This window comes from Nyctereutes procyonoides, unplaced genomic scaffold (assembly GCF_905146905.1).
Source record: "Nyctereutes procyonoides isolate TBG_1078 unplaced genomic scaffold, NYPRO_anot_genome, whole genome shotgun sequence".
Lineage (NCBI taxonomy): Eukaryota > Metazoa > Chordata > Mammalia > Carnivora > Canidae > Nyctereutes > Nyctereutes procyonoides.
Genome location: NW_026575146.1, coordinates 69,564,180 through 69,588,789, shown reverse-complemented (window position 1 = coordinate 69,588,789; position 24,610 = coordinate 69,564,180). Strand labels below are relative to the sequence as shown.

Genomic DNA, 24,610 nt, shown 5'->3' with positions numbered 1-24,610 from the left:
AGGACCTTATGGCCATAGCCATGACCTACCACATTATGCTGCTAGGAGTAGGCGTATGTGCTGAGATGCTATGTGATCCCTCTGCTGAGCCTCAATTGGTTTTGGGCTCATGTCATCACAACACTTGTGCAAGAGAGCTAGGTACCATTTAAAAAGCTGCCTCTGACATGCCACTGGTCCCAACAGAAACCGAATGACAGGAGACATGAGTGTGTATGCAACTGGACCTATCCATGATGAGCTGGGTATGGTTATTTCCATTCAGGCTTAAGTTCACACTTACTGTTGGCCACTGTTGGGTAAAGGGTAGGCCTAGGCCATGAATAGGTCTGGGGGCAAATGTGGGGATTGCAAGCATACACCTACACACTTACCCTGTCACAATGACACCTCTTTTCAGTGGTCATCAACAGCTTTGTGACCTGGGTCGTGTTTGGGTAGTGTGATGTTTCAGAGTAGTGTTGCTCTACAGCCACACCAGTGGGACTCTTAAAAATACCAGTGAGCAGATATTTTGGTAATGAACAGGATGATACACTTTTTTAAAAAAGGGATTTATTTATTTATTTGAGAGAGAGAGAGAGAGAGCGCATGAGCAGGAGGAAGGGGGAAAGGGAGAAGCAGACTCCTTGCTGAGCAGGAAGCCCGATGTGGGACTCAATCCCAGAGCCCTGGGATCACGACCTGAGCTGAAGGCAGACACTTAACCGACTGAGCCACCCAAGTGCCCCAGGATAATGCATATTTTGTGGAAAGAGATCCGACTAGGTGTGAGATGTGCACAGACTCCTGGATGGTAGTAAATGCCTCACGTACATGATCAGGGAACTGGAAGGAGCAGGCTCAGTGGGAGGGTACAGGGTTATCCAGGAAGAGGCATGTGTATGCATAGACGAAAGGAGTGGGCACAGAGCACTTGGATTTTTGAATCAGATAGAAATATCCCCTGCAGACTCTCTGGCCAACGAGACAGGGTGGCTCATTGAGTAGATGTTAGCCAGCCTCTCTGTTCTTCCTTGTCCCAGTGTTTGTGCAGTGAGCCTATGGAGTAAGTAGCCATGCTGGCAGAGGCGGAGGGTGCTCAGGAGTCTCATAACATGGATTGCCTTTATTGAAAGTGACCTAGCTATAGACACTGCTCAATGTCCATCGCTTCAGGAGCGGAGACCAACACTGAGTCCTTAGCTTTGTATCATTTCTACGGAAGCAAAGCAAACATACGGTTGCAAGATGATTTCATCTGCAGTGGAATGGACGCGAATGGAGCCTAACTGATATGCATATATAGTCACTGGGGTGTAAACTGTACCCCCTTTAGTTGTGCAGTGTGATCAGCTTTGGCAAATGTACAACTCAGTTAACAACCTTCGCCACAATCAATACATGAAACATTGCCATCACTCCTCAAAGTTCCATGGTGAGCTTTCCAGTCAACCTGATGGAAGCAAACAGCAATTAGCTTTCTTTCTCTAGGTCTTACTCTTGTTCATTGTAGAATTTTACAGAAATGAAGCCATAAGATATATACTCCTGTCATGTCTGCCCTCTTTCGTGCAGTCTGTTTTTAAAAATCTCATCCATTTTATTGATGTCTTTTTGAATTTCATTTTTCTAATGATTATACATGTTGAGCATTTTTATGTGTTCATTGTTATTTATGTACTTTCTTTGAGAAATGTTGGTTCAAATTATTTTGCTCATGTGGGAGGGTTTTATTATTACTTGTAAAAGTGCTTATTTATTCTACATAATCCTTTATTGGATACACATATGTACACGCACACATACTTCTTAGTCCTGGCTTGTCTTTTCCATTACCTAATGCTGTCTTTTAAGAGCAAAAAAGTTTAATTTTATGAAGTCCAAAAACCTTTCTTTTTTTGTACCTTGCTAAAAAATCTTTGCCTAATCCAATTTGTGAAGATTTTTAAAAAGTGTTTTGTTTTTCTTAGATGCCTTATGGTTTTGACTTTTGCTATAAGGTCTATGATCCGTTTTATGTGAATTACTGTGTATGGTGATGGTGTGAAGTAAAGATCAAGGTTCTTTTTTTTTTCCCTCAAACACATACCTAGTTGTTCCAGCAACATTTGTTGAGATTTATCTTTCCATCAAGAAGTGCTTTTGTCACTTTGTTAAAAATTAATCAATCATATATGTGTGGGTTTACCTCTGGCATCTCTATTTTTTCCAACTACCTATCCCTATGCAAATGCCACACCATCCATTACATTTATTCCTTCCACAGAAAGTCTTGGAGGAAGAAGACGTCCAATCTTGTTCTTTTTCAGAATTGTGGTGCTATTATTGTTCTTTTATATTTCCACACAGATGTTAGAGTCAGCTTGTCAACCACTAAAATAGCTAGTTGGGATTTTTAAAAATTATTTAAGTAATCTCTACACCCAACGTGGGGCTGGAATTCATGACACAAAGATCAAGAGTCACACACTCTTCCAAATGAGTCAGCCTGGTGCCCCAGCTAGTTGGGATTTTGATTTGGTTTGCTTACTAGTTTTTGTTTTGTTTTGTTTTTTTTTTTTTGAAGATTTATTTATTTGTTTATTCAGAGAGAGAGAGAGAGAGAGAGGCAGAGACACAGGCAGAGGGAGAAGCAGGCTCCAGGCAGGGAGCCTGATGTGGGGCTGGATCCCAGGACACGAGGATCACGCCCTGGGCCGAAGGCAGGTGCTCAACTGCTGAGCCACTCAGCATCCCGGTATTTGTCTTTCTCTGACCGATTTTGCTTAACATTATACTCTCTTGCAAATGGAAAGATTTCATTCTTTTTTTGTGACAATGTTGAGTCATTATTTATTTGTATTTTAAGTAGGCTCCATGGCTGATATGGGGCTTGAATTTATAACCCTGAGATTAAGAGTTGCATGAACCAGCCAGCTGCCCCCAATGTTGAGTCTTTCAATCAATGAATGTGGTTATCTCTTTTTCAGTTCTTTAATTTCTCTTAGCTAAGTATTATAGTTTTTAGCTCCAGATTTGGAAACTTTCATCTATACTCATACTTATCCCTACATGTGTATAGTTTTGGGAGCTATTATAATAGTATTTTAATTTTACTTTCCAATTGTTCATTAATTTATAGAATAAAATTCAGTTGATATTTCTTCCTCCTTTGTATGCTTTTTATTCCTTTCACTTGTTTTACTGTTCGCCAGTTCTGAATAGAAGTCATGAGAGTATCATTGATTTGTTTCATAACATGAAAGTGTTCAGTATGATATTAAAGGTTTTTCATAGGTGTTCTTTATCTGATTAAGGAGATTCCCTTCTATTCCCATGCAGCTGAGCATTTTATTTATTGAATCTTTGTGCATGCACTTATATCATGATGTGCTTTTTCTTTGGCAGTCTATTTTTAAAAAGATTTTGTTTATTTATTTGCAAGGGACAGAGAAAGAGAGGCAGGAACACAGGCAGAGGGAGAAGCAGGCTCCATGCAGGAAGCCTGATGCGGGACTCGATCCCAGGACTCTAGGATCATGCCCTGAGCCGAAGGCAAGCACTCAACCGCTGAGCCACCCAGGGGCCCCTCTTGTATAGTCTATTGACATGGTGGATTAACTTTATTGATTTTCAGATGTTCAACTAGCCTATCATTTGAGGATAAATTATACTTTGTTGTGATGCTATTATCATTTTCTTATATTTTAAATTTACCAATATTTTTTATTTACCAAAATTTTAGTGAGGATTTTTGCATTTATGTTTTTGAAGGATATCGGTCTACAGCTTTCTTTCCTCGTACTGTCTTGTCTGATTTGTGCTGCTTGCTGCATTTGGAGTGCTGCTTGCTGATAAAATTGTTGGAAAGTTTTCCTTTCTCTTTTACTTTATGGAAGAGATTGTGTAGAATGTTATTTTCTTTACCCAAGTGCTCAGTGATTTGTGCCAGTGAGAACATTGTGGCTGGGAGTTTCCTTTGTTGGAAAGATGTTTTAACTACAAATGCAACTTAATATTTTAAAAAATATTAAGGTTATTTCTTCTTGAATGAGTCTTGGTACTTTTGTGTCTTTTTTTATTTGTTTGTTCATAGAGACACAGAGAGAGAGGCAGAGACACAGGCAGAGAGAGAAGCAGGCTCCATGCAGAGAACCTGATGTGGGACTCCATCCCAGGTCTCCAGGATCACACCCCGGGCTGCAGGCGGCGCTAAACCGCTGCGCCACTGGGGCTGCCCAGTACTTTTGTGTCTTTTAGGAGTTGGTCCATTCAACAATGAACCTAGAGGTTATAATGCTAAGTGAAACAAGTCAGATTGAGAAAGACACATCCTATATGATTTCACATATAAGCAGAACCTAAACAAACAAACAGCAGAATCAGACCTATAAATACAGAGAACAAACATTTGGTTGTCAGAAAAGAGCAAGGTGGAAGGATGGGCAAAATGAGTGAAGGGGAGAGGGAGATATTGGATTCCACCTATGGTGTAAGTTACAGGAATAAAAGGCACAGGGAATATGGTCCATGATACTGTGATAGTGTTGTATGGTGACAGATGGTAGCTACACTTGTGAATATAGCATAATGTATCAACTTGTCAAATCACTAAGTTACACACCTAAAATTAATGTAACATTGTGTGTCAACTATCCTAAAAAAAAATGAGTTGGACCATTCAAGTTGCCAATATTTTGGGGCACAGAGTTTGCAGTGTTCTCTTACATCCTATTAATGTCAGTGTGGTTTATAGAGATCTCCTGTCATTCATTCCAGATGTTGGCAAGTTGTGTCTTCCTTTGTCCTGGCTAGGCGTTGGCAATTATATTGGTCTTTAAAAATCAGCAGTGGGTTTCACTGACTTATTACCATTTTTCTGTTCTTGGTTTCATTAATTTCTGCCCCTTAACATGCTCAGTTTGGGGTGAGTTACTCTTCATTTTCTTGTGTCTTAAGATGAAAGGTTAGGTTAGTGACTAGAAATCATTCTTTTTAAAAATATAAGTGCTTGCTGCTTGTGATTTCCTCCTAAACACATCAGCTGCATCCCACAAAGTTTTGAATGCTGTTTTCATTTTCATTCAGTTCAAAATAATTTCCAATTCTCCTCGAGTTCCTCCTTGACCCACAAATTATTTAGACAAGTGTTAATTTCTAAACAACTGAAGATTTCCCAGATTATCTTTCTAGTAATAGATTTTTTAAAAATATTTTATTTATTGATAGAGACACAGAGAGAGAGAGAGAAAGGCAGAGACACAGGCAGAGGGAGAAGCAGGCTCCATGCAGGAAGCCTGACGTGGGACTCGATCCCGAGTCCCCAGGATCACACCCCAGGTTGCAGGCGGTGCTAAACTGCTGCGCCACAGGGGCTGCCCTAGTAATAGATTTTTTTTAATATTTTATTTATTTATTCATGAGAGACACAGAGATTAGAGAGAATTAGAGAGAAAAATAATTAGATAAATTAGAGATAAATTAGAAAACATAGTTATTTTTATTTAAAATATTAGCTGATAGTTGTATAGATATTCAACAAAATTAAATGCAAAGCCACAATGTTTTCTTTTTTAAAATATTTTTTTAAAGATTTTATTTATTTATTTATTCATGAGAGACACAGAGAGAGAGAGGCGGAGACACAGGCAGAGGGAGAAGCAGGCTCCATGCAGGGAGCCCAATGTGGGACTTGATCCTGGGTCTCCAGGATCACGCCCTGGGCCGAAGGCAGGTGCTAAACCACTGAGCCACCCGGGCTGCCCTAGTAATAGATTTTAATGTAAATTCCATTAGGTTCTGGAAAGAAGTGATGTAGGATATTAATTCTTTTGAATGTGTTAAGCTTTGTTTTGTAACCAAGGATACAAGCTATCTTGGCCAATAATCCATGTGCACTTGAAAAGACTGTATTTTGCTGTTGGTTGGGTGCTCTCTGTGTGTCAATTAGGTCAAGTTGGTAGATAGAGTAGTTAAGGTTTTCTATATCCTTGCTGATTTACTATCTATTTGCTCTATCATTTACCAAGAGAGGAGTGTTAAAGTCTGTGACCATAACTGTTTACCTATTTGTCCTTTCATTTCTGGCAGTTTTTGCTTTATGTATTTTGAAGCTCTGTGGTTTTGTTCATACACATTTAGGAATACCATGTCTTTTTAATGAATTGACTTTTTTATTCCCAATAACTTTCTTATTCAAAAGCCTACTTGATCTGGTATCTTTTACTGTATGGTCTTGGACAGTATGGCAGATAGAAAAAAATGGTAGATGGAGGTAGAAAAAAATGGTGGTAGATGGAAAGCTGCTGCTACCTCCCAATTCCCAAAGGTGTCAATGCCCTAATCCCTGAAACCTGTGAGCATGTTACCTTACAAGCTAAGGGGACTTTGTAAATGGGACTAAAGTAAGTACCTTGAGATGGGAACATTACCCTTATTTTTTGGGTGAACCCAGTGTATTCAGAGGCTTCTTATTAGAGGGGGCCAAAGGATCAGAGTCAATGGAAGGGGAGGTGAAGACAGAATCAAGAGGCTGCAGTGATGGAAGGAAGGGGTAGGGAGCCATAAGCCACATGCAGTCTCTGGAAGCTGAAAAGGCAAGGAAACACATTCTCACTGCAGAGCTACCAAAAGCAAGCAGCCTTGCTGATGCCTCGGTGTTAGCCCAGTGATTTTGTACTTGTGACCTCAAGAACTGTAAGACAATATATCTTTGTTGTTGAGTCACCAAGTTTATGGTAATTTGTTACACCAGCCATAGGAAATTAATGCAGCCACTTAAGGTTCCTTTTTATTGATGTTTGCAAAATATATTCTTTTTAAAATTTATATGAGATTTATTTTTTTTTACATTTTTAAAATGTAAATTCAATTTGCCAACATATAACACTAAGTACCTCTACCTCCTGTAGACTGCACAAAGTTGGGTCTTGGTGGTAGTAATCCAGTCCTATAATCTCTGCCATTTAATTGTGCTTTCCCTATTTATATTATGTAATTACTGATATAAGATTGATTTTACATTTACCATCTTATTGTTTACTTTCTGTTTGTCTCCCTCTTACTTATTGTTTGTTTTTCACTTTTCCCTCTCCTGCCGTCTTTTGGATTTCTAGAATATTTCTAAGTATTCCATTTTAACTTCTTTTGGTGGGGAGGGTGGAGGGAGGGGCAGAGGGAGAAGGAGAGAGAGCATCTGAAGCAGGCTCCATGCCCAGTGCAGAGCCCAACACAGGGCTCGATCTCATGACCCTGAGATCATGACCTGGGCCAAAATCAAGAGCTGGAGGCTTAACTGACTGAGTTTCCCAGGTGCCCTTATCTATTGGTGTTTTAACTATAACTCTTTGTATATTGTTTTTAAAGTGGCCACTGTAGGTATTATACATACCTAATTTCAGAGTCTACATAGAGTTAATATTTCACCTCTTTCAGAAAAAATAGAAGCCTTACAAGTGTATAGGGCCTTCAACCTCACCCCCTTATGTTGCCGATGTCCTATGTGTTACCTCTACATACATTCAAACCCCACCAGAGCTTATCGGTTTTGCTTTCAACAGTCATACATGTTAATGAATGTAAGAGGACAGAAGTATGCTATTACATTTACCTAGATATTTACCTTTTTTCTTCCCAGTTTCCCTCCAGAATTAATTCCTTTCTGCCTGAAGACTTACCTTATCATCTCTTGTACAGCAGAGCTGCTGGCAACATTCTCCCTGTGCTCCCTCCTCTAAGAATGAATTTATTTTGCTTCCATTCCTGAACAATATATCCAGAAGAATTCTAGGTTGGCTCTCAGAACTTTAAAGTTGATGATTTCTGACAAAAGTTGATGATTTCTGACATTAAATCTGTTATCACTCAAATCGTTTTCCATCTTTATGTAATGTGGCATTTTCTCTACTTTTTTTTTTCTTTTTTGGTTTTGACTAGTTTAATTATGTGTGTGGGTGGCTTTTTAAAGCTTATCCTATTTTGCATTTGCTGAGCATCTTGGACATGTAAATGTATGACTTTCAACAAATCTATGAAATGGACAGTTATTTATTTCTTCAAACTTTTTTCTTTATTGATATCATTCTCCTTTTGCTGGCGGATCAATTATATAATTTATCTCACAAATCCCTCAATCTGTGTTCATTTTTTGAAATCTTTTTTTTCTCTACTGTTCAGATTGTATTTCCCTTGTTCTGTTTTCAATTTCGCTGATTGCCTTTGTCATTTTCATTCATTAGACACAAGGAATTTATTTCAGTTACTGAATTTTTCAGTTCTAAAATTTTCTTTTTTTCTCCCTCTTATTTCTTTGCTGAGAGAATTCTATTTTTTCCATTTATTTCAATAGTGTTTGCACTTATTTTATGAAGCTCGATTATAAAAATGGCTTTAGGGCCACCTGGTGGCTTGGTTGGTTCAGCATCTGACTCTTGATTTTGGCTCAGGTCATGACCTCAGGGTCATGAGATAGACCCCTCATCAGGCTCTGCGCTCAGTGGGGAGTCTGCTGGAGATTCTCTCTCTCTCTCCCTCTGACCCTCACCCCGCTCTCTCTCCAATAGATAAATCAATCAATCTTTCAAAAACTGGCTTTAAATTGTTGGTTAACTCAGAGTGGTGTCTGTTATTTTTCCTTTGAGTATCATTACTGAGACTTTCCTGTTTCTTTGAAAATTAATTACGGGGGATCCCTGGGTGGCGCAGCGGTTTGGCGCCTGCCTTTGGCCCAGGGCGCGATCCTGGAGACCCGGGATCGAATCCCACATCGGGCTCCCGGTGCATGGAGCCTGCTTCTCCCTCTGCCTCTCTCTCTCTGTGACTATCATAAACAAATAAATTAAAAAATAAAAAAATAAAAAATAAAATAAAATAAAGAAAATTAATTACGTTAGAAGGCACTGGGTTCTGATAAAATCTTCTGGGGAATGTGGATTTTTGTTTCTTTGAGCAGGTTATCAGTCTGGCTAGGTACTGATATTTTGACCTGCTTTCGAGGATGCGGTTCCCAGTAAGTTTGGCTGTCACAGCCCATGCTGACCATTTCTCTGGTTTCATTTCCAAAATAACCCTTAACAACAATATCTGATTACTGCCACTTTATTATTCTCTCATTTCCTCCACTAAAATGAAGGACAAATGTGTTTTAGGACCTAGTTATTCTATTTTCCATGTGTTAGATTATATCCTTTTGGTTTCTATTTTTATGATATTCAGTTGCATTCTGGGATACTTCCTGAGTTTCATTTTCAAATTCCATTTTTTCAATTCCAATTTTATGATCAGCTATCTAATATCTATTATGGAATAGATCTTTGGAATCCTTCTATTCAACTAATGAGTTTTTATTTATGACATTTTCTTAGCATCTTTTTTCCCACTAAACCCTTCTTGTATCATAAATGTCACAACTTCCTTTAACTGTTTGAGGATTTAAAGCATGCTTATTTTTAAGTCTCTTCCCAATTTTCAATTTATCTCCCTTGCCTTCATTGGGAATTCCCACACTGACTGGATCTGTACTCTATTTTTCATGGCATAGTTGATCATATATACCTGGTCATTTTGCCACTGAGCTAACCCTTCACAGAAGTCATTATCCCATTTTCCTGCACTATGAAGTTCTAAACAAGTGGTCACCTTGCAACTGCTTCAGATTTATGATTTGCAGGTGTTCCAAACACAGGATTCTAGCAATGCATGGATTATTTAAAACTGAGCTCCATACTACAGTGATACCTGCCCATATTATACTGGATATTTTTTGCTCATACCTGGAGAAAGGAGCTGAATTCTGAGCATGACCTCAGATCACTGAGTGGAGATACTGCAGCCCCCATTTAGACAGGCAGCAGAGTCAGAGCTCCCAGTTTCATACCAGGAATTCTGTTTCCTATGGGGCTTTGCCATATGTCTCTGTAGGTACACAGCAAACCAGGTCCTGGGTCCCATCTGTGGGACCCATCACCAAGCCTACTCAGCATTGGTTTCTAGTTATGTCTAGGGATTCACTCTACATTTCGGGGGCTTTAGTTATTCTAGTTTGACTGTGGCCACATATCTTACAAACCTTTATCTGGCATTTATACGTGTTTGCAGTGAATGTTGGCTATGGCCTTCAATCTGCCCCATGATATTAACTCTGACACTGCAGTCATCTCAATGCCTACAAGTTACACATGAAACTACCCCGGCTGGAGCCCCTCCATGTCTCAGGCACCACAGCAATCCTGAGAGGAGAGGCCGCTATTTCGTCACTATGAAGAACAGAAGACTCAGAAAGGGTAAGTATCTGCTAAAGATTGACAGTAGTATTTTAGCTCTAACTTTAATTAAACCTCTGAATTACCTCTAACTCATGCTCTTACCCTGTGCCTGGAGAAGTAATTCCCAGTATGGGATGGAGAGCCCTGCCCAGGGGAAGACAGAGCCCTGAGGAGGCAGAAATGACTCAGGTTTAGGAGTGATGAAGAGAAAGATGTTGCTGACTTACAGAAATAAGGAAGTCAGTGAAGGGAAGTGTGGGGTACAAAGAAAATCCACAATGCCAGGGTAGGAGGAAGGGTCATGCTTCCTTCTGAGAAATGATGATCTGTCTTCAAATCACCTCCCAGTCCCTGCCTCTTGCTGGGTCATCCTCCTGGGATGGCCCCACTGGCTCCTCCAGCCAACAGACAGAGAGTCTCTGGATACACACCACCATGCCTCTTGAGACCTTCTTAAAAATGTCCAACCCATTGCAAGACTCAAGAAGTCTGTGTGCGTCAGCAGGTCAGCCTCCCCACTGCTCCTCCAAGCAGGCCCCCCTCTCCCATTGCATTCCTCTCACCGCCTCTAGATTAGAAGACCCTACTAAACACTAGGCTGGGCTCATCCTGTGGGATGCTCAAAACCCTCCCCACACTCTCCTTCAGAAAGATATAAGTTGCACTATCTCATCTTTAAGGCTGTGACCATCAGGCCAGAGCTAAACCCACTAGCCCCAGCAAACACAACTCCCCTCCCACCCAAATACCTTCCCAAGCAACACACACTGAGCTACTCAACAATTCCACGCCTTTTCTCGGGCTGTCCCCTCAGCCAATCTGAACCTGGCCAACTCCTCCCCAACCTGCCAGATGGAGAAGTCATCCTGGCTCGTTCTGCTCAACTGTATATGTGATTTGTATGATAGGTTCATGTAAGGCTTAAATACTGATCAGCACAACCCAGAGACCACATGAATGCTGGGGTTTTACTACTAATTGTCAGTATTTCCTACAGTGTTAGTCTTTTCCAGACAGAAATTTGTTTGACTCTCTGCCGGTTAAAATCTTCCCATTGCCTTAAAGTAGAAATCCCAAATGCTTACTTGGGGCTCAAAATCCTGCATGACAAGGTACTGGCCTCCTGATCACTCTCGGTTCTGAGAAAAGCTCAAGATCTTTCTGGTTAAGGATGTCCCCCACTCTCGTCTCTGCATACCCCTGGCTTGTGCCTTCCATCATTCCATCCCCCAGAAGGACCTCTCATGACCAGGACCCAGGTTGTATGACATCTACATGTTACCGAATCTCATGGTTCCCTGTTTCTTTTTTCTTCCAACTTGGAAGAGTCTTATTAGACCATAGTAGAATTGTTTTATCCCTAAATATTTGTATTGTCTGATGGTCACTAATCACAGCACATGAGTCCAGGGAAGGAGTGTGTCACCTCAACAATGAATCTCCAGTGCTGGGGACCATGCCTGGATGTGATGACTTCTCACTAAACATGCTTGATTGCCAGCCTCGTAGAAGGAAGGAAAAAAATTTGCATTTACAGAAACTCAGGAAGGGGAAGTGTCCTAGCCTGGGTCACACAGCCTCTGTGACAGGCAGGGGCAGAACTGGAACTGACATTGGACTGGCTCCCAGGCCCTGCCTTACCTCCCCAGCCTGGAGACCTGGTACGATGGCCACTCTCTGGACATGGGATCCGTGAGGAAAAGGTAGAGGGAATGGGGTCTGGGGAGACACACTTCTGGTCTGCAAGGTCCCAGGGATTTCTGCTGTGGGGCCACCCTTCAGGGAGAGCAGAGCAAGGCCCTAGGCAGGGCTGTGAGGCTGCTCATGAGAGACCCATGACGGGGAACACAGGGCCTGGGCCCTGTCACGCCCTGAGTATCTGTCCATCTTGTAGGCTCTGAGGACTTTATAAGCTGTCTGCACCTCTGGGGACCATGGGAAGCAGCACCAGCACCCTGAACCTCACTGTCCTTCTCTACCTCGGTAAGATCTTTGGAAAACAGAAGGGATGGGGTTGTCCTCTCCCTACTCCCAAGTCCTGGTCCCTGGGAGACCCCAGGTTGGGGAGAATCGGAGGGGGCAGAACTTCTGGGGGAGAAGTGTACTGTGCCCCAAATATGACCCCAGTGCCCAGGGGCCCACCTAGGCCTGGAGCAACTGCGTGTGGGTGGAGGGACCCATTCACAGGCACTCTCTTCCAGGGCTGTGTTGGGGACCATGGGACCAGGCGCAGGCAGGTGAGTCCTCCCCAGACATCCTACTTCTGCCCATAACCCCAGGACAGCTGGGGGCAGAGGGTCAGGGATGATGATGACCAGTGTGGGAGGGGCCTTGGGGTGGCAGGGGGGAAAATAAGGCGTGAATGGCACCTTTGCAACTATGCATCTTATTCCTTTCCAGGAACCCTCCCCAAGCCCTCTATCTGGGCTGACCCAGGCTTCATGGCCACCAAGGGGAGCCCTGTGACCCTCTGGTGTCAGACGTCTCTGCAGGCTGATGGTTACTACCTGTTTAAAGAGAGGGTCTCTAGACATTTTTCCATGGAGATCTCCCAGGATTCCAAAACCAAAGCCAGTTACTCCATTGAATTCATGAGCACACATGAGGCAGGGCGATACCAGTGTGCATATCAGAGCAGGAAGAGCTGGTCACAGCTGAGTGACTTCCTGACCCTGGTGGTGACAGGTAAGGGCAGGTGCTGACCCGACCTCTGGGGCCCCTCCTCCAGGCTGAAGAGAATGGAATGTGGTCTCAGGGGACCCCTTGCTCACAGCACAGAGTACATGGAGTACATGGGTTGACTGTCCGCTGTAACATAGCTTCCTCCTTCTCTCTCAGGAGTATTTGAGGCACCCACCCTCTCAGCTAACCCAGGCCCTGTGGTGGCCTCAGGAGTGAACATGTCCCTCTCCTGTAGTTCACGTTACCCAAGGTACTCATTCCATCTGCTGAAGGAGCAGGGAGCTGATGTGCCCCAACACCTGGAATTGACGATCCTTCGTGAGAGGTACCGGGCACTCTTCCCTGTGGGCCCTGTGAACACCTCCCATGGGGGGACCTACAGATGCTACATTTCTGAACAGTCGTACCCGTATTCATGGTCACACCCCAGTGACCCCCTACACCTTCAGGTCACAGGTGAGGCAGCCCCTGCTGTACCCCATCTTTCTCCTGGGCCCATATGACTGACCTAAGCCATATGCCCAATGGAGCCCTGGGAGTGATGCAGGGTGGGTGACACTGGCCTCCTAGGGCCAGAACTATAGGTTGAAGGCCTTGGGAGGGACCCATGGTAGCTTCATGTAGGCCTTGGGCCCAATGCAGGGTCTGGGTCCCCTCAGTGCCTCTGTGCCCTTCCATGCAGGTGCCTACAGGGAGCCCTCACTCATGGCCCAGCCGGGCTCACTGGTTCATTCTGGAGACAACCTGACCCTGCAGTGTCGCTCAGAAGCTGGCTTTAATAGATTCGCTCTGACCAAGGATGAGGAGCTCAGACCGGCCCAGCATCTGGATGGTCAACCCAGCCCCGACTTCCCCCTGGACACTGTGAGCCGCACCCACGGGGGCCGGTACAGGTGCTACAGTGGACACAACCTCTCCTCCACGTGGTCAGCACCCAGTGCCCCTCTGGACATCCTGATCACAGGTGAGGAGACCCCTGCCCCATGTCCTGTCTGCTGAAGGCTCAGGGGCCACTGTCACCCCTGGGTGATGGGGTCCGGGGAGAGGGTCAGGAGCACAGGCTGAGATGGGGCCATGTTCTAGGGACAGGGGCTGAAAAATGGCCGGTGAGGGTCATGGAGATGAAGGACATCCACTCAGAGAGACAAGAGGAGCTGAGAGGGGTCCCACACAGAGTCTCTGGAGAGATGAAAGTGGTCCCCCAGCTGGGTCAAGGGCGTATGTGGAGAGGCAGGCCTCTACACATCACGACCTTCCTTTTCCCCAGGAATATACCCAAAACCATCCCTCTCAGCCCAGCCTGGGCCTTCAGTATCCTGGGGAGAGAATGTGACCCTGCGGTGTCGCTCTGAGATCTGGTTCAATACCTTCCACCTGTCCAAGGAGGGGTCCCTTGCTCCTCCCCAGCACCTTCATCTGCAGGACACAGCTATACCATATGAGGTCAACTTCACCCTGAATCCTGTGACCTCAGACCACCAGGGGACCTACAGGTGCTACAGCTCACACAACTCCTCCCCCTACCTGTTGTCAAGTCCCAGTGACTCCCTGGAGCTCCTGGTCTCAGGTGAGGGGCCCCTGACCCTCTCCCTCTGTGTCCTCCTGGTCAGCTCAGGGACCTGCCCACAGGGCAGTGCTAGGCTGGGATGGGAGTGAGGGGTCACAGAATTAGGAGATCATCCAGAGGGGACCTCAGCTCTCAGAGGGATAGTCAGGACAACACCATCCCTGACTTCTCCCCTTCCCCTGAGGCCCTGTAGTGACAGGGGAGTGATGTAGACTGGAGAGGACTCAGGGCTGACAGAAGGGAAGGCCAGAGGCCCTTCCCGCTCATTCTCCTCCAGTCTCCAGTCCTAGGAGCCGCTCCTCCAGAGACACCAACACCAGAGTGTGTGACCAGCAGAGGCTGGACCCCTGGAGGGACCAAGGTCACCCTCTCTGGCATGGCTTGTGTCTGGGGTGACCACAGGGCTTTGGGGTCTCAGCCTGGGCCAGATCCCAGGTGGAGTGAGGGCAGAGAGAGGGTGGGGCCCAGCTGGGGAGGAGCCCTGCTCCTCCCGCCCTGTCCGGGTCCCCAGGAGGCTCTGAGGATGCACCCCTCTTCCCACATGGAGTAAGTGGGGTCGCTGTCAGGAGGCGGTGGGTGGGAGGAGCTCGGCCTTGGTTTGCCTCAGTCACTTCCTGAGATTACACCCCAGAGAAGTTGCTTGTCACTGGGACAATCCCTCTGATAGCAAACGCGACTGCAAAGTGCAAGAAGGTGGTTTCATCACTGTGTGGGACCAGGGGCGGGGTGGGTGAGCGGGCACACACAAAGGGGGAGTCTGACTTCTCCTTCACAGATGGCAAGGGGGGTTCAGCCTGGGAGTGGCTGTGGAGTCTGGGCAAGAACAAGGCTTGGAAGTCACACCCCCAGGTTCAGCCCTCAGCTCTGCTACTTCCCAGCTGCGGGATCCTGGACAAGTCACGTCCCTCTCCCAGGCCCAGGCCCAGGCTCACGATCTGCACAACAGGGCTCCCACCACCTCCCTCAGGGCTGCTGTGAGATTTTGGTGAAAGCCATCAGCCCCCCACAGGTGCACACACTCCAGGTCCCCACAGGTTCCTCTGGGGGTGTCAGGCTGTGCAGTGCAGGAGACAGGCCTGGGCTTGGGTTTGGTGGACAGGTCTCCACTTCAGTGTTCTGCCCAGAGGGTAAGGGGACAGCATGAAGAACCCCAAAATCCCACAAGGGAACCCTCACCCCTGGTTCCAGTCCCAGCCCTGCCACCTCCACGCTGGGCAACCTGAAACATGTGATTGACCTCTCTGTGCCTGTTTCTGTCCGTGGAGCAGATGGGAGGAACAGCAATCCCCTGCTGCATTGCATGATGGTTGTCAAAGTCAGAGGGGAGTGTAGAGAGCCCAGCAGGTGCCTGGCACACAGTAGACGCTCAGTTAAATGGCATCACTGACTCATTCATGCTGTAGCTCCTGCTCAAGCCTCAGACCAGTACCTGTACATCCTTGTTGGGGCCTTAGTGGCCTTCGTCCTGCTGCTCTGCCTCCTCGTCCTCTTCCTGGTCCGACAGTGGCATCAAGGCAAAGGCAGGAAGCCGGGTAAGGAGCTGAAGGGCCCCAGGGGTAGTGGTGCCCCATGGGCTGACCGAGGGTGGGCTCAGGGCAGTGGCCAGAGGAACCCAGAGAGGTGGGAAGGCCAGCGTAGGACTCCAGGATCTCCCAATGAGAAACCCAGAAAGAGGGGTCCATGTGAGTATACTTGTGAAAATTTCTTTTGCCTTTTCAAGCTTATGAAATGTTTGAACACACATACAAGCTTTGTTTTATTTAGAACCCTTTCCTCTTGAATTCTACTTGGTGATGGGCAGGGAATATGTAGAGCCTCAGCTTAAGGTGGCCCCAGGGGGGGTTCCGGGATGGGGGGCCTGAGGCTGATTTCCCACTTCTTGCAGCAGCGGCAGCAGCAGTGCCTGAGGACAGAGGCCTGCCCGGGAGGTAAGACCTGTCCCAGACCCTGTCCCAGACCCCGCTCCCGCTGGCTAGTGGCCCACTCACCGCCCCTAACACCCCCTCTCCTCCCCAGCTCCAGTCCTGCTGCCACCACCCAGGAGGAGAACTTGTGTAAGGGGAAGTGTGGAGCTGCTGGGGGCTGGGAGTAGGGGGGCCCAGAGACGTGGTGGGTGGCCAATGGAGGCAGGGATTGGCGGGAAATGGATCTGATCTGGTGCGGTTCAGCATCTGATTCTGTGTGGCTTTGTAACATCACTGACCCTCTCTGGGCTCCTGCCATGTGAGATCTCAGGGCAACCTAGTAAGAGGGCCACCTTGTTCTGTCCTCACCAGATGCCGTCATAAAAGACACGCAGCCTGAGGACAGCCAGCAGGACAGCCAGGTGAACTCCCTGTGCTCCTGACCAGGGCACCCCCTGCCTCCCTGTGCATGCTCCACCCCACAGTGGGCCTTCCCTTCTGGAAGCACCGCGGTCTATGGTGCTGCAACCCCACTCCCCCTGGCCTCCTCTGATCTCCAGCTGTTGGGACATTTGGGTCAAGTGGGCAGAACTGGAGGTGAGGACTGAACAGCCTGTGCCCTGTCCCCACAACCTATGGGCTGGTTCACACAGTTCACACTGGGCTGAACCCCTTGCCGGGGTGCCAGGGTCTGTTCATCCCTCCAGCTGATGGCCTACTGCAACCCCTTCCTCCAGATTCCCACGGCCAACCACTCATGTCAGCACCACAGGCATTTCAACTTTGTACACCGCCTCCCCAGATACCCTGACTGCAGGAGGGCAGAAGTGGGCTCAGGGCCCTCAGACCCCCAGAGAGCACATCCTCTTCTCAGCCACGTGCCTTTCCTCTCCCCCTGCTCCAGGTGGCCATATCTGAGGACCAGCAAGATGTGATCTATATCCAACTGAACCACCTGACCCTCGGACAGGAAACAAGTGCATCCTCTCCCTCCCAATCAGAGGAGCTCCCAGAGGAGCCCAGTGTGTATGCTGCTCTGGCCTTCTACTAGCCCAGAAGGACCCAGACCCCACACTCCAGAGGTCCTAAGACTCCCTACAGGGACCCCAGAAGGCACAGGAGCTGCTCACAGCAGGTACCACTTGAGCCCAGGCAGCCTGGAGGCAGGACAAGGACCACCAGGAACTTCCTGGGGTCTTATGAGAGTCCATTGCTTCCAGAATTCCCATCAGAACACAGCTCATCTTAGAGTTTCTGTAAGATGCCAAGGAAATGCTAACACCATTTGTTACCACACGGCAACCTTGTGGCGTAGGGGAACCCAGCACTAAGCTGCAAGGACTGGGGACCTCCTGCAGGCTCCATGGCAGCCTGGCAACATCCCAGGCCACCAATGACCTCAGAAACCAGCAGTGCCACAGCCCATGAGGGGTTGCTCAATGCCAAGGGCTTTGTGTTTCCTGAGACCAAGCCCCTTCCTCCTCTGCCTGATCCAGCTTCTCAGCAAGACAGAGAAAATGGAAGCCAGTCTCCTTCCTGACTCACCCGGTTCACAAACTCCAGATGCAGGGGGTAGGGAGCAGGGTGCCTCAGCCATTTTCCCAACCATACCGAAATAAGCTTTGCAATGCTCCCCAGCAAAACCCAATTAAACTGTTTCATTCTCACTTGTAACCCAAGGTTCAGTGCTCAGTTGCCAACCTGAACCTGACTTCTTTTTGCCAAGGGCTAGAAGGGCTGGCTGACCATGATAACCAACCTCCACCCACACTTCCCCTGCTGGAAAGAAAGGGCTCCCTAGCTCACCACCATGCAAATAGGTGGCTTGAGAACTTCCCCCTAGCACAGCTGGCATTCCCACTGAAATAAGGAAGTGGTGTGTTTGTGTTGCTCAAGAGTGTACCAGATTATACCCATGCCCCAAGGAACAAGGACCACCTGCTGGGAGGGTCCTGGTTGGAGGACCCAATTGTCATCTTTTCCCACCACAGGGAGCTGTATGTTCAGAACAGGGAGACACACCAATAAACGATTCCAAACACTGTTTTATTATTGGCCTAGAAAACTAGATAATCCACGGGCCCTGAAAGGGATGGAAGGGTGGGTTTAGTCCTCCTCTTCGTCATCACCGGCTCCAGCCCCACCCTGGCCCTTCTTGGCATTCTTCCTCTTCACGCGGCCTGGGCGGCCACCCCCATACGGAGAACGGAGGGAGAAGTCGATGTGCTTCTGGGAGTCCAGGCGGACAATGAAGGATGGGATGTTCACTACCTGCTTTCGGACCCTGGAGGGGGGATGGCAGGTGAGGGAATGAGGTCAGCCTCTCCCCTCTAGGTGTTCTTCCCCTCTAGCACCTGTGTGTTCTGTAGAGCTTTAGAATGTCACTCAACTCACACGTGTGCCAGACACTGGGCTTTACTATCTAAGGAGCAGCCTTACTGTCCTTCACCTGAGACTCCAGTCTACAAAATCTGACAAAGGTCAAACCGAGCACCCAGATAAAAGACCCATCTGCCCTGTCTTCTTGAGCCAGCCAGACTCCCACAGGCCCCAGCACTTGACCATCAGACCATGGACTGTGGTCAACTCACCAACACGGACAGTGTGTCACAAGTGGGCCCAACTGAACCCACACACCCACCCAAACCAGTAGAGGCCCAATGACCTCTCTTCACCAGGCACACCGAGAACGGTTACCTGTCTGGCTGCATGCATGCCTGTAGAAGCCTTCGCAAGGTGTACGGCTTAGGCCGCAGTGACCCTTGCGCTGGGCTACGGGGCAGGGGATAAGGCTCTCCCCAGCAACCCATGAGCACTTTGCAGGTGTCAATCTGTACCCTCAAGGTGTGTTCACACCTTTGTCACCTCCGAGGGCTGCATAGGGGATAAGGACAGCAAGCTTAGTGAGGGCAACCACCAAAGGGGATGGAGAAGATAGACCCCTAGATGTGTTACCTGATATGGCGCTGGCGGATCAGCACACGGGCATGGTGGATGGACTTGGCCAAGCCCAGCTTAAAGACCTGGGTCTGCAGGCGTCTCTCTAAGAAATCCTCGATCTTCAGGCCCAGAATATAATCCAACTTCATTTTGCCCTCATCCAGCACCCCGATGCGTACAAGTCGCCGCAGTAGGGCATTACCTGATAGGAGGGGAAGGAAGCACTGATCACTTTAGACATCTTGGATTCAAACCCACCTCTTGAAGGAGAGAAACGACACAATCCCTGCAAAAGGACTTAGTAACCCCTGTAAAACTCTGCTGCTGTTGCTAAACCATTACTCACAGTGACACATAATGGTCAAGGGCTAACCCGCTGCAGTCAAGAAAGCCCTACTAGTCAGATCTGAGGCTAAACACCACCCTCCTTAGCGATAATACTAGACTGTCAGTACCTAGTTTCTAGGCCTGAGAAAAATCCCAACTGGCCACGTGTTTGAGCATCTGTTACTTGATTTACTATTTTATCTGTGGTTTTCCACTAAAAAATTATCGTGTGGTTTTAACAATGCATGGCAAGAAGTGACCCAGCAGCCCCAGGCACAGGAGGCCCTGCTATGTGTCCATGGCTCCAGACGGCTCCATAGGGGACTGCCCTTATAGGACCCTGGGGGCAAACCCTGGCCCCAGAGCTCATACTCACTGGGATTACCAGACTCTTAGCAAATCAACACCTTGTCATGGGGTAAAGGCCCAACCCTTTCCCCCGTGCTTTCCCTTAAAGAGGATGTTATGAAGTAACCATTATTTCTATTCAAGCAAGCTCCATGTTATTGGTCATTTCCAATATTCTCTGCATTGTGACCTCTTGCCCCCAAGGAAAGCTGCAGGACTTATGAAGACACTGAAAAGTCTTAGCACACTTAATGGAAAAGAGATAGGATCAAAATGGAAAAACACTATCTTTCCCAATACCCCAAATTGTAACATCGCTTCATTTTTTTTTGCAGTAATAAGCGTTGAACTTAAGACGATATCTCCCATTTACAAAAACATCAAAGATTTAAAAATAGATTTAACCAAATGAAAAACCTGTATACCGAAAATGAAAATATTCCATAGTCATGGTCTGGGAAAATATTGTTAAAATACCCACACTACTACCCAAAATAATAAATAACTTCAATGCAATCTCTACCAACATTCCAATGGTATTTTCCCACAGAAGCAGAAAAATCCTGAAATTTGTATGGAATCATAAAAGAGACCAAAGCAATCTTGAAAAAGAGAAAATGTTTGTAAATAATGTATCTGACAAGGGGCTGACACCAAAAATACAAGCTATTCCTACAATTCGATAGCAAACAACTCCACAAACGTAATTAAAGATGGGAGGGGGGGAGGGCAGAGCATCCAAATAGACATTTTCCCAAAGACCCAGAAGGCCAATGGCCAACAGGTGATCACGGATCATCAGGGAAATTCCAATCAAAACCACAACGAGGTTGCCTCACACCTGTCAGAACGGCTAGGATTAAATGCAAGAGACATCAGTGCTGGTTGAGGATGTGGATTAAAGGGAATCCCTGTGCAGGGTTGGTGGGAATGCAGTGGCACAATCACTATGGAAAACAGTATGGAGGTTCCTCAAAAGACAAAAACAGAACGATGACACACAACAATCCCACTTCTGGGCATTTAAAAAAATGTTTAAAAAATAATTTTATTTATGAGAGAGAGAGAGAGAGAGAGAGGGAGAGAGAGGCAGAGACACAGGCAGAGGGAGAAGCAGGCTCCATGCAGGGAGCCCGATGTGGGACTGGATCCCCAGTCTCCAGGATCACGCCCTGGGCCCAAAGGCAGGCACTAAACCGCTGAGCCACCCACGGATCTCATACTTCTGGGTATTTATCCAAAGGATATGAAATCGCTAACTGGAAGAGAAGCTCCCTTGCAGATTATTTCCAAGGGCCATGACACAAACAATGTGAGAGCCCACGGATGGTTGAAAAAGTAACAGAGGTGGTAAGATGCACACACTGGGGTGGAGGTGTGGGGGTATTCATCAGCCACAATAAGAACAAAATCTCACCACCTAGAACGTGGACGGACCCTGAGGACATTGTGCCAAGTGGACTAAATCAATTCCCATGATCTTGCTTATACACAGACAACAAAACCATCATCACCACCAAAATACACATCAAATTCATAGAGAATAGATTATGGTGGTTGCCAGAGGCACAGGGGGGATGGGTCAAGGTGTTCAAATAATAAACTTCCAGTTAGGATACTGAATATTGCTAAGTTGCTAAAATAACATTTTTAAGACTTTGTGACAGAAATTAACTAGATTTATTGTAATCATTTCACGGCATATAGAAATATCAAATCACTGCTATATATCATACCCTAGTTTAAAAAAACCCAGTAACATTCAAATACTAATACAAAAACGATACTCATAGGCAACTGGGATTACCTACCAGTAAGACACTTACACCTTTTTGTTCTTATGCTAGAAAACATAAACTTGATGAGAATGCAAACTTTATAATCTCTTTAGAGACTTCTAGGGAAAATAAGACCACCATCATCAGAAACAAACGTTATTTCTTGTTTACTATTAAAACCACCTACACACTGAGGAAAGCCAGCATTCCATCAACACCAGAACAGCCTTATCTACATATAAGAACTAAAATAATTTTCAATGCACACTGAATAAACTTTGCATCTTCAACAGGAGTATGTCCAACCACTGAAAAATCACGTGGGCTCCGTTTGGCCAAAACAAGAATCAGGACATTTTACAAACATAAAAGCAATGAGGACAATTCTCAGACACATAAGTCTTTCCCTGTCATCATGACACAAAGCAACTCAAGCACCTCAGTTTCTGATCTGAAAAACGGATGCAATACCAGTTTCTTTACGGCTGCCGTGAGAATAGGATGGAGCCCACACCTGTATGAACCCTCCGCCACACGTTGGCTGTTGGTCTCTTGAACAGGCAAGCAGAGAAGTTTTCCGCCCAAAGTCACAGGCCTCAGTGGGATGGATTGGACCCCAGGCTCTATGAGTGAGACACCTCTCCAATAGACTGGCAGAGCTTCCAGGTTCCTCCTCCTTGTCCCTTGGAGTTAAATGCCTTATTTACTTGAAAGCCTACAACCTGTGGTGCTGCCTACCTCCTGTAACTCACTTCCCCTTCTGCCACAGGGAAACACAAGTACTCCTGGGTTACCTGCTGCTCAACCCCACCCAGTCGGCCATGTGAATGCTTATCCAACCAAGGACCTGACCTAGTAGCTCTATCTTCACAAAGTTCCTCCACCTTCAACTAGCTGTGGGATAAAGTCCCCTGCAAGCAACCACATGGGAGGGGCTTCCTGAATTTTCAGAATTGTGTAATGAATCTGCAATGTTAAACCGCCTTCAAGTCCTCCTCAATATAGAAAATGAAAGACCACCCACACTTAACAGTGACAACTCAAGTTTCCTTTGAAATCAAACTAGTAACTTTGAAAATAAAAAACAGGCATTATTCCCAGCCCCTCCTGCCTTTCACCATAAACCAAGATTCCCTAAGCTCAGGCCCAAAGCAACATCAGGATAGCCGTGAGGCAGCCAATTTTAGGGCTTGGAGCAAAACAAGCAACCTGTGTGGTAATTTACTCCCATGTAAGCACTTATAAAACAAGCTACCTCCTTCCAAACCAGTACATTATCAAAGTCCTTTACCTTTCACAGGTAGAATTTCAACCGTAGGCCAAGTTCCCTAAGCTTCCTCTAAAATCACAGCCCATCCCCACCACAGTTCGCCCCCCAGTCCCACTACAGTGAGAGACCCCTGACTGCCCCTCTACCACTGTTAAGGCTTCCGTGCAGATCCAACGACTCAGAAACCTGCTTCTTCCACTGTCCCTCTCTCTCATGAATAGTCTTAAGAAAAATAGAAGAAGGACTTAGGGAAACCTTGGTAAATTCCAGCTACCTTAACGTCACCGCCACCTCACAATAGAAAAGGTATGTTAAAGTTTCAATGTGATCAGTCCTTGCTCCGGGAAGCCCTTCGCTAACACCTGTCTCAGAAAAGAAATTCAGGGACCTTAACCTAAATAGCTAGAGTGGAAGACTTTGGAAAGTACGAGCTTCTCCCGGAACACCCACCCACAGCCCGGGACCACCTCATTGGAGCGGGCAGTGCTGGGGAGCCCGGTGTCACGCACCCAAGGGAGAGGGGTACATCTGGATGCAGACCTGCTATCCCCACCTCATCGGAGACAGGCCCGTGCGCGCTCACACACACCTTCGAACAGGCGCCGCGGGTCCTTCTCGTCCAGCGTCAGCAGCTCCCGGGCGGCCTTGCGGATCTTGGCCAGGGTAAACTTGACCCTCCAGACCTCACGTTTGTTCCGGAGCCCGTACTCGCCTGCGGAGACAGGGCGCTGGCTGGCGGGGGCCGGGCTGGTGGGGCAGAGCCGGCACGCGGCGGCCTCGCCCACCCCTCACCCGGAAGCGGAAGCCGGGTCCAGGCTACTCACCGATCAGTTTCAGTTCCTGGTCGAGGCGCGACTTCTCGAAGGGCCTCCGAGGGGTCACATAAGTCTTACGACACACCCAGCTCCGGGCCACTGGCATGTTGGCTCCGCGCGTCCGCCTGCGCGGGAGGGCAAGAAGGGCCCGTGTGGCCGTGGACGGCGCCTACGCGGCCCCCTAGCGAACCCACACTCCCGCGCTGTAGTCTCATCTGACCGTCTCCGACCTCGCAACCCACCCCCTGACCCGCGGGCACAACACATTACTCCTTACCGTAGGCTCCCGGACCGGAGAAAGAGAAGCACGCGGCCCCCGAGCGCGCTTTTATAGCAACGCCGCGGCCTGGTGACGTCAGCGCGCACGCCGCACATCTGCACCAATCAGAAGAGGCGTAGGCGGACGGGAAAAAGCACTCGAGACGAGAGGTTGGGCCAGAGCGACGAGCGCGCGCAGGCAGGCACGCCGGGAAGGGGGCAGTTGACTCGTCCGGCTGGCGAGCCTCTGAGTTCGGAGCTGGTGTCCGGTGCTCCCGGGGCCGCAGTCGCTCCCGCTCGGTGGAGCTGGCGCCTGGCGACCTTCCAGGAGGGGCCCCGAAAGTTCCTGAGCCCCGATGTGGCCGGCTCTCATGTCGGAGGAGGAGCGTCCTGCTGAAGCACGGCCGGAGCCAGTAGGGCGCACCCCGGCTGCACACCTGGTCGGGCAGCAGGTGCACAGGCCCGGCCTCGGGGGCACATGGGTGCCCTGCCCGAACG

General features: G+C 47.5%; 2 protein-coding genes across 5 annotated transcripts; one reads left to right on the top strand and one right to left on the bottom strand.

The window, feature by feature from the left end:
- Positions 1-11,823: 11,823 nt before the first annotated feature.
- LOC129500918 (leukocyte immunoglobulin-like receptor subfamily B member 1) lies at positions 11,824-18,408 on the top strand. 4 transcript variants are annotated; one of them, XR_008662616.1, is made up of 13 exons: positions 11,824-11,926; positions 12,118-12,206; positions 12,425-12,460; positions 12,624-12,908; positions 13,062-13,361; positions 13,588-13,869; positions 14,173-14,472; positions 15,876-16,004; positions 16,358-16,400; positions 16,489-16,526; positions 16,749-16,798; positions 17,281-17,511; positions 17,597-18,408. XR_008662616.1 is itself a non-coding variant. In XM_055311830.1 (12 exons), the coding sequence occupies exons 2-12, from the start codon at positions 12,158-12,160 to the stop codon at positions 17,425-17,427; spliced, it is 1,659 nt and encodes a 552-aa protein (XP_055167805.1). In that variant the 5' UTR covers positions 11,824-11,926; positions 12,118-12,157; the 3' UTR covers positions 17,428-18,408. The 4 variants fall into 4 exon arrangements, 3 of the variants coding, with proteins under 3 accessions (XP_055167805.1, XP_055167807.1, XP_055167806.1); XM_055311830.1 differs by having other exon boundaries at positions 17,281-18,408; XM_055311832.1 differs by lacking the exons at positions 12,425-12,460; positions 12,624-12,908 and having other exon boundaries at positions 17,281-18,408.
- RPS9 (ribosomal protein S9) lies at positions 18,402-24,190 on the bottom strand. Its single transcript, XM_055311854.1, has 5 exons — positions 24,132-24,190; positions 23,864-23,979; positions 23,629-23,751; positions 19,332-19,518; positions 18,402-18,660 (listed from the first exon to the last, which is right to left on the bottom strand). Exons 2-5 carry the CDS (start codon positions 23,958-23,960, stop codon positions 18,483-18,485), a joined length of 585 nt encoding a protein of 194 aa, XP_055167829.1. The 5' UTR covers positions 23,961-23,979; positions 24,132-24,190; the 3' UTR covers positions 18,402-18,482.
- Between the last annotated feature and the right edge of the window lie 420 nt (positions 24,191-24,610).

Bases quoted from the DNA above. Each gene is read 5' to 3' on its own strand.
- RPS9 (XM_055311854.1), bottom strand. From the start codon at position 23,960: ATGCCAGTGGCCCGGAGCTGGGTGTGTCGTAAGACTTATGTGACCCCT. The intron at 23,752-23,863 runs GTGAGTAGCCTG...CTGTCTCCGCAG, and splicing joins CCAGGAACTGAAACTGATCG to GCGAGTACGGGCTCCGGAAC. The intron at 19,519-23,628 runs GTGTGTGTGAGC...CCCTCCTATCAG, and splicing joins CCCGCGGCGCCTGTTCGAAG to GTAATGCCCTACTGCGGCGA.
- LOC129500918 (XM_055311830.1), top strand. From the start codon at position 12,158: ATGGGAAGCAGCACCAGCACCCTGAACCTCACTGTCCTTCTCTACCTC. The intron at 12,461-12,623 runs GTGAGTCCTCCC...ATTCCTTTCCAG, and splicing joins ATGGGACCAGGCGCAGGCAG to GAACCCTCCCCAAGCCCTCT. The intron at 12,909-13,061 runs GTAAGGGCAGGT...CTTCTCTCTCAG, and splicing joins CCTGACCCTGGTGGTGACAG to GAGTATTTGAGGCACCCACC.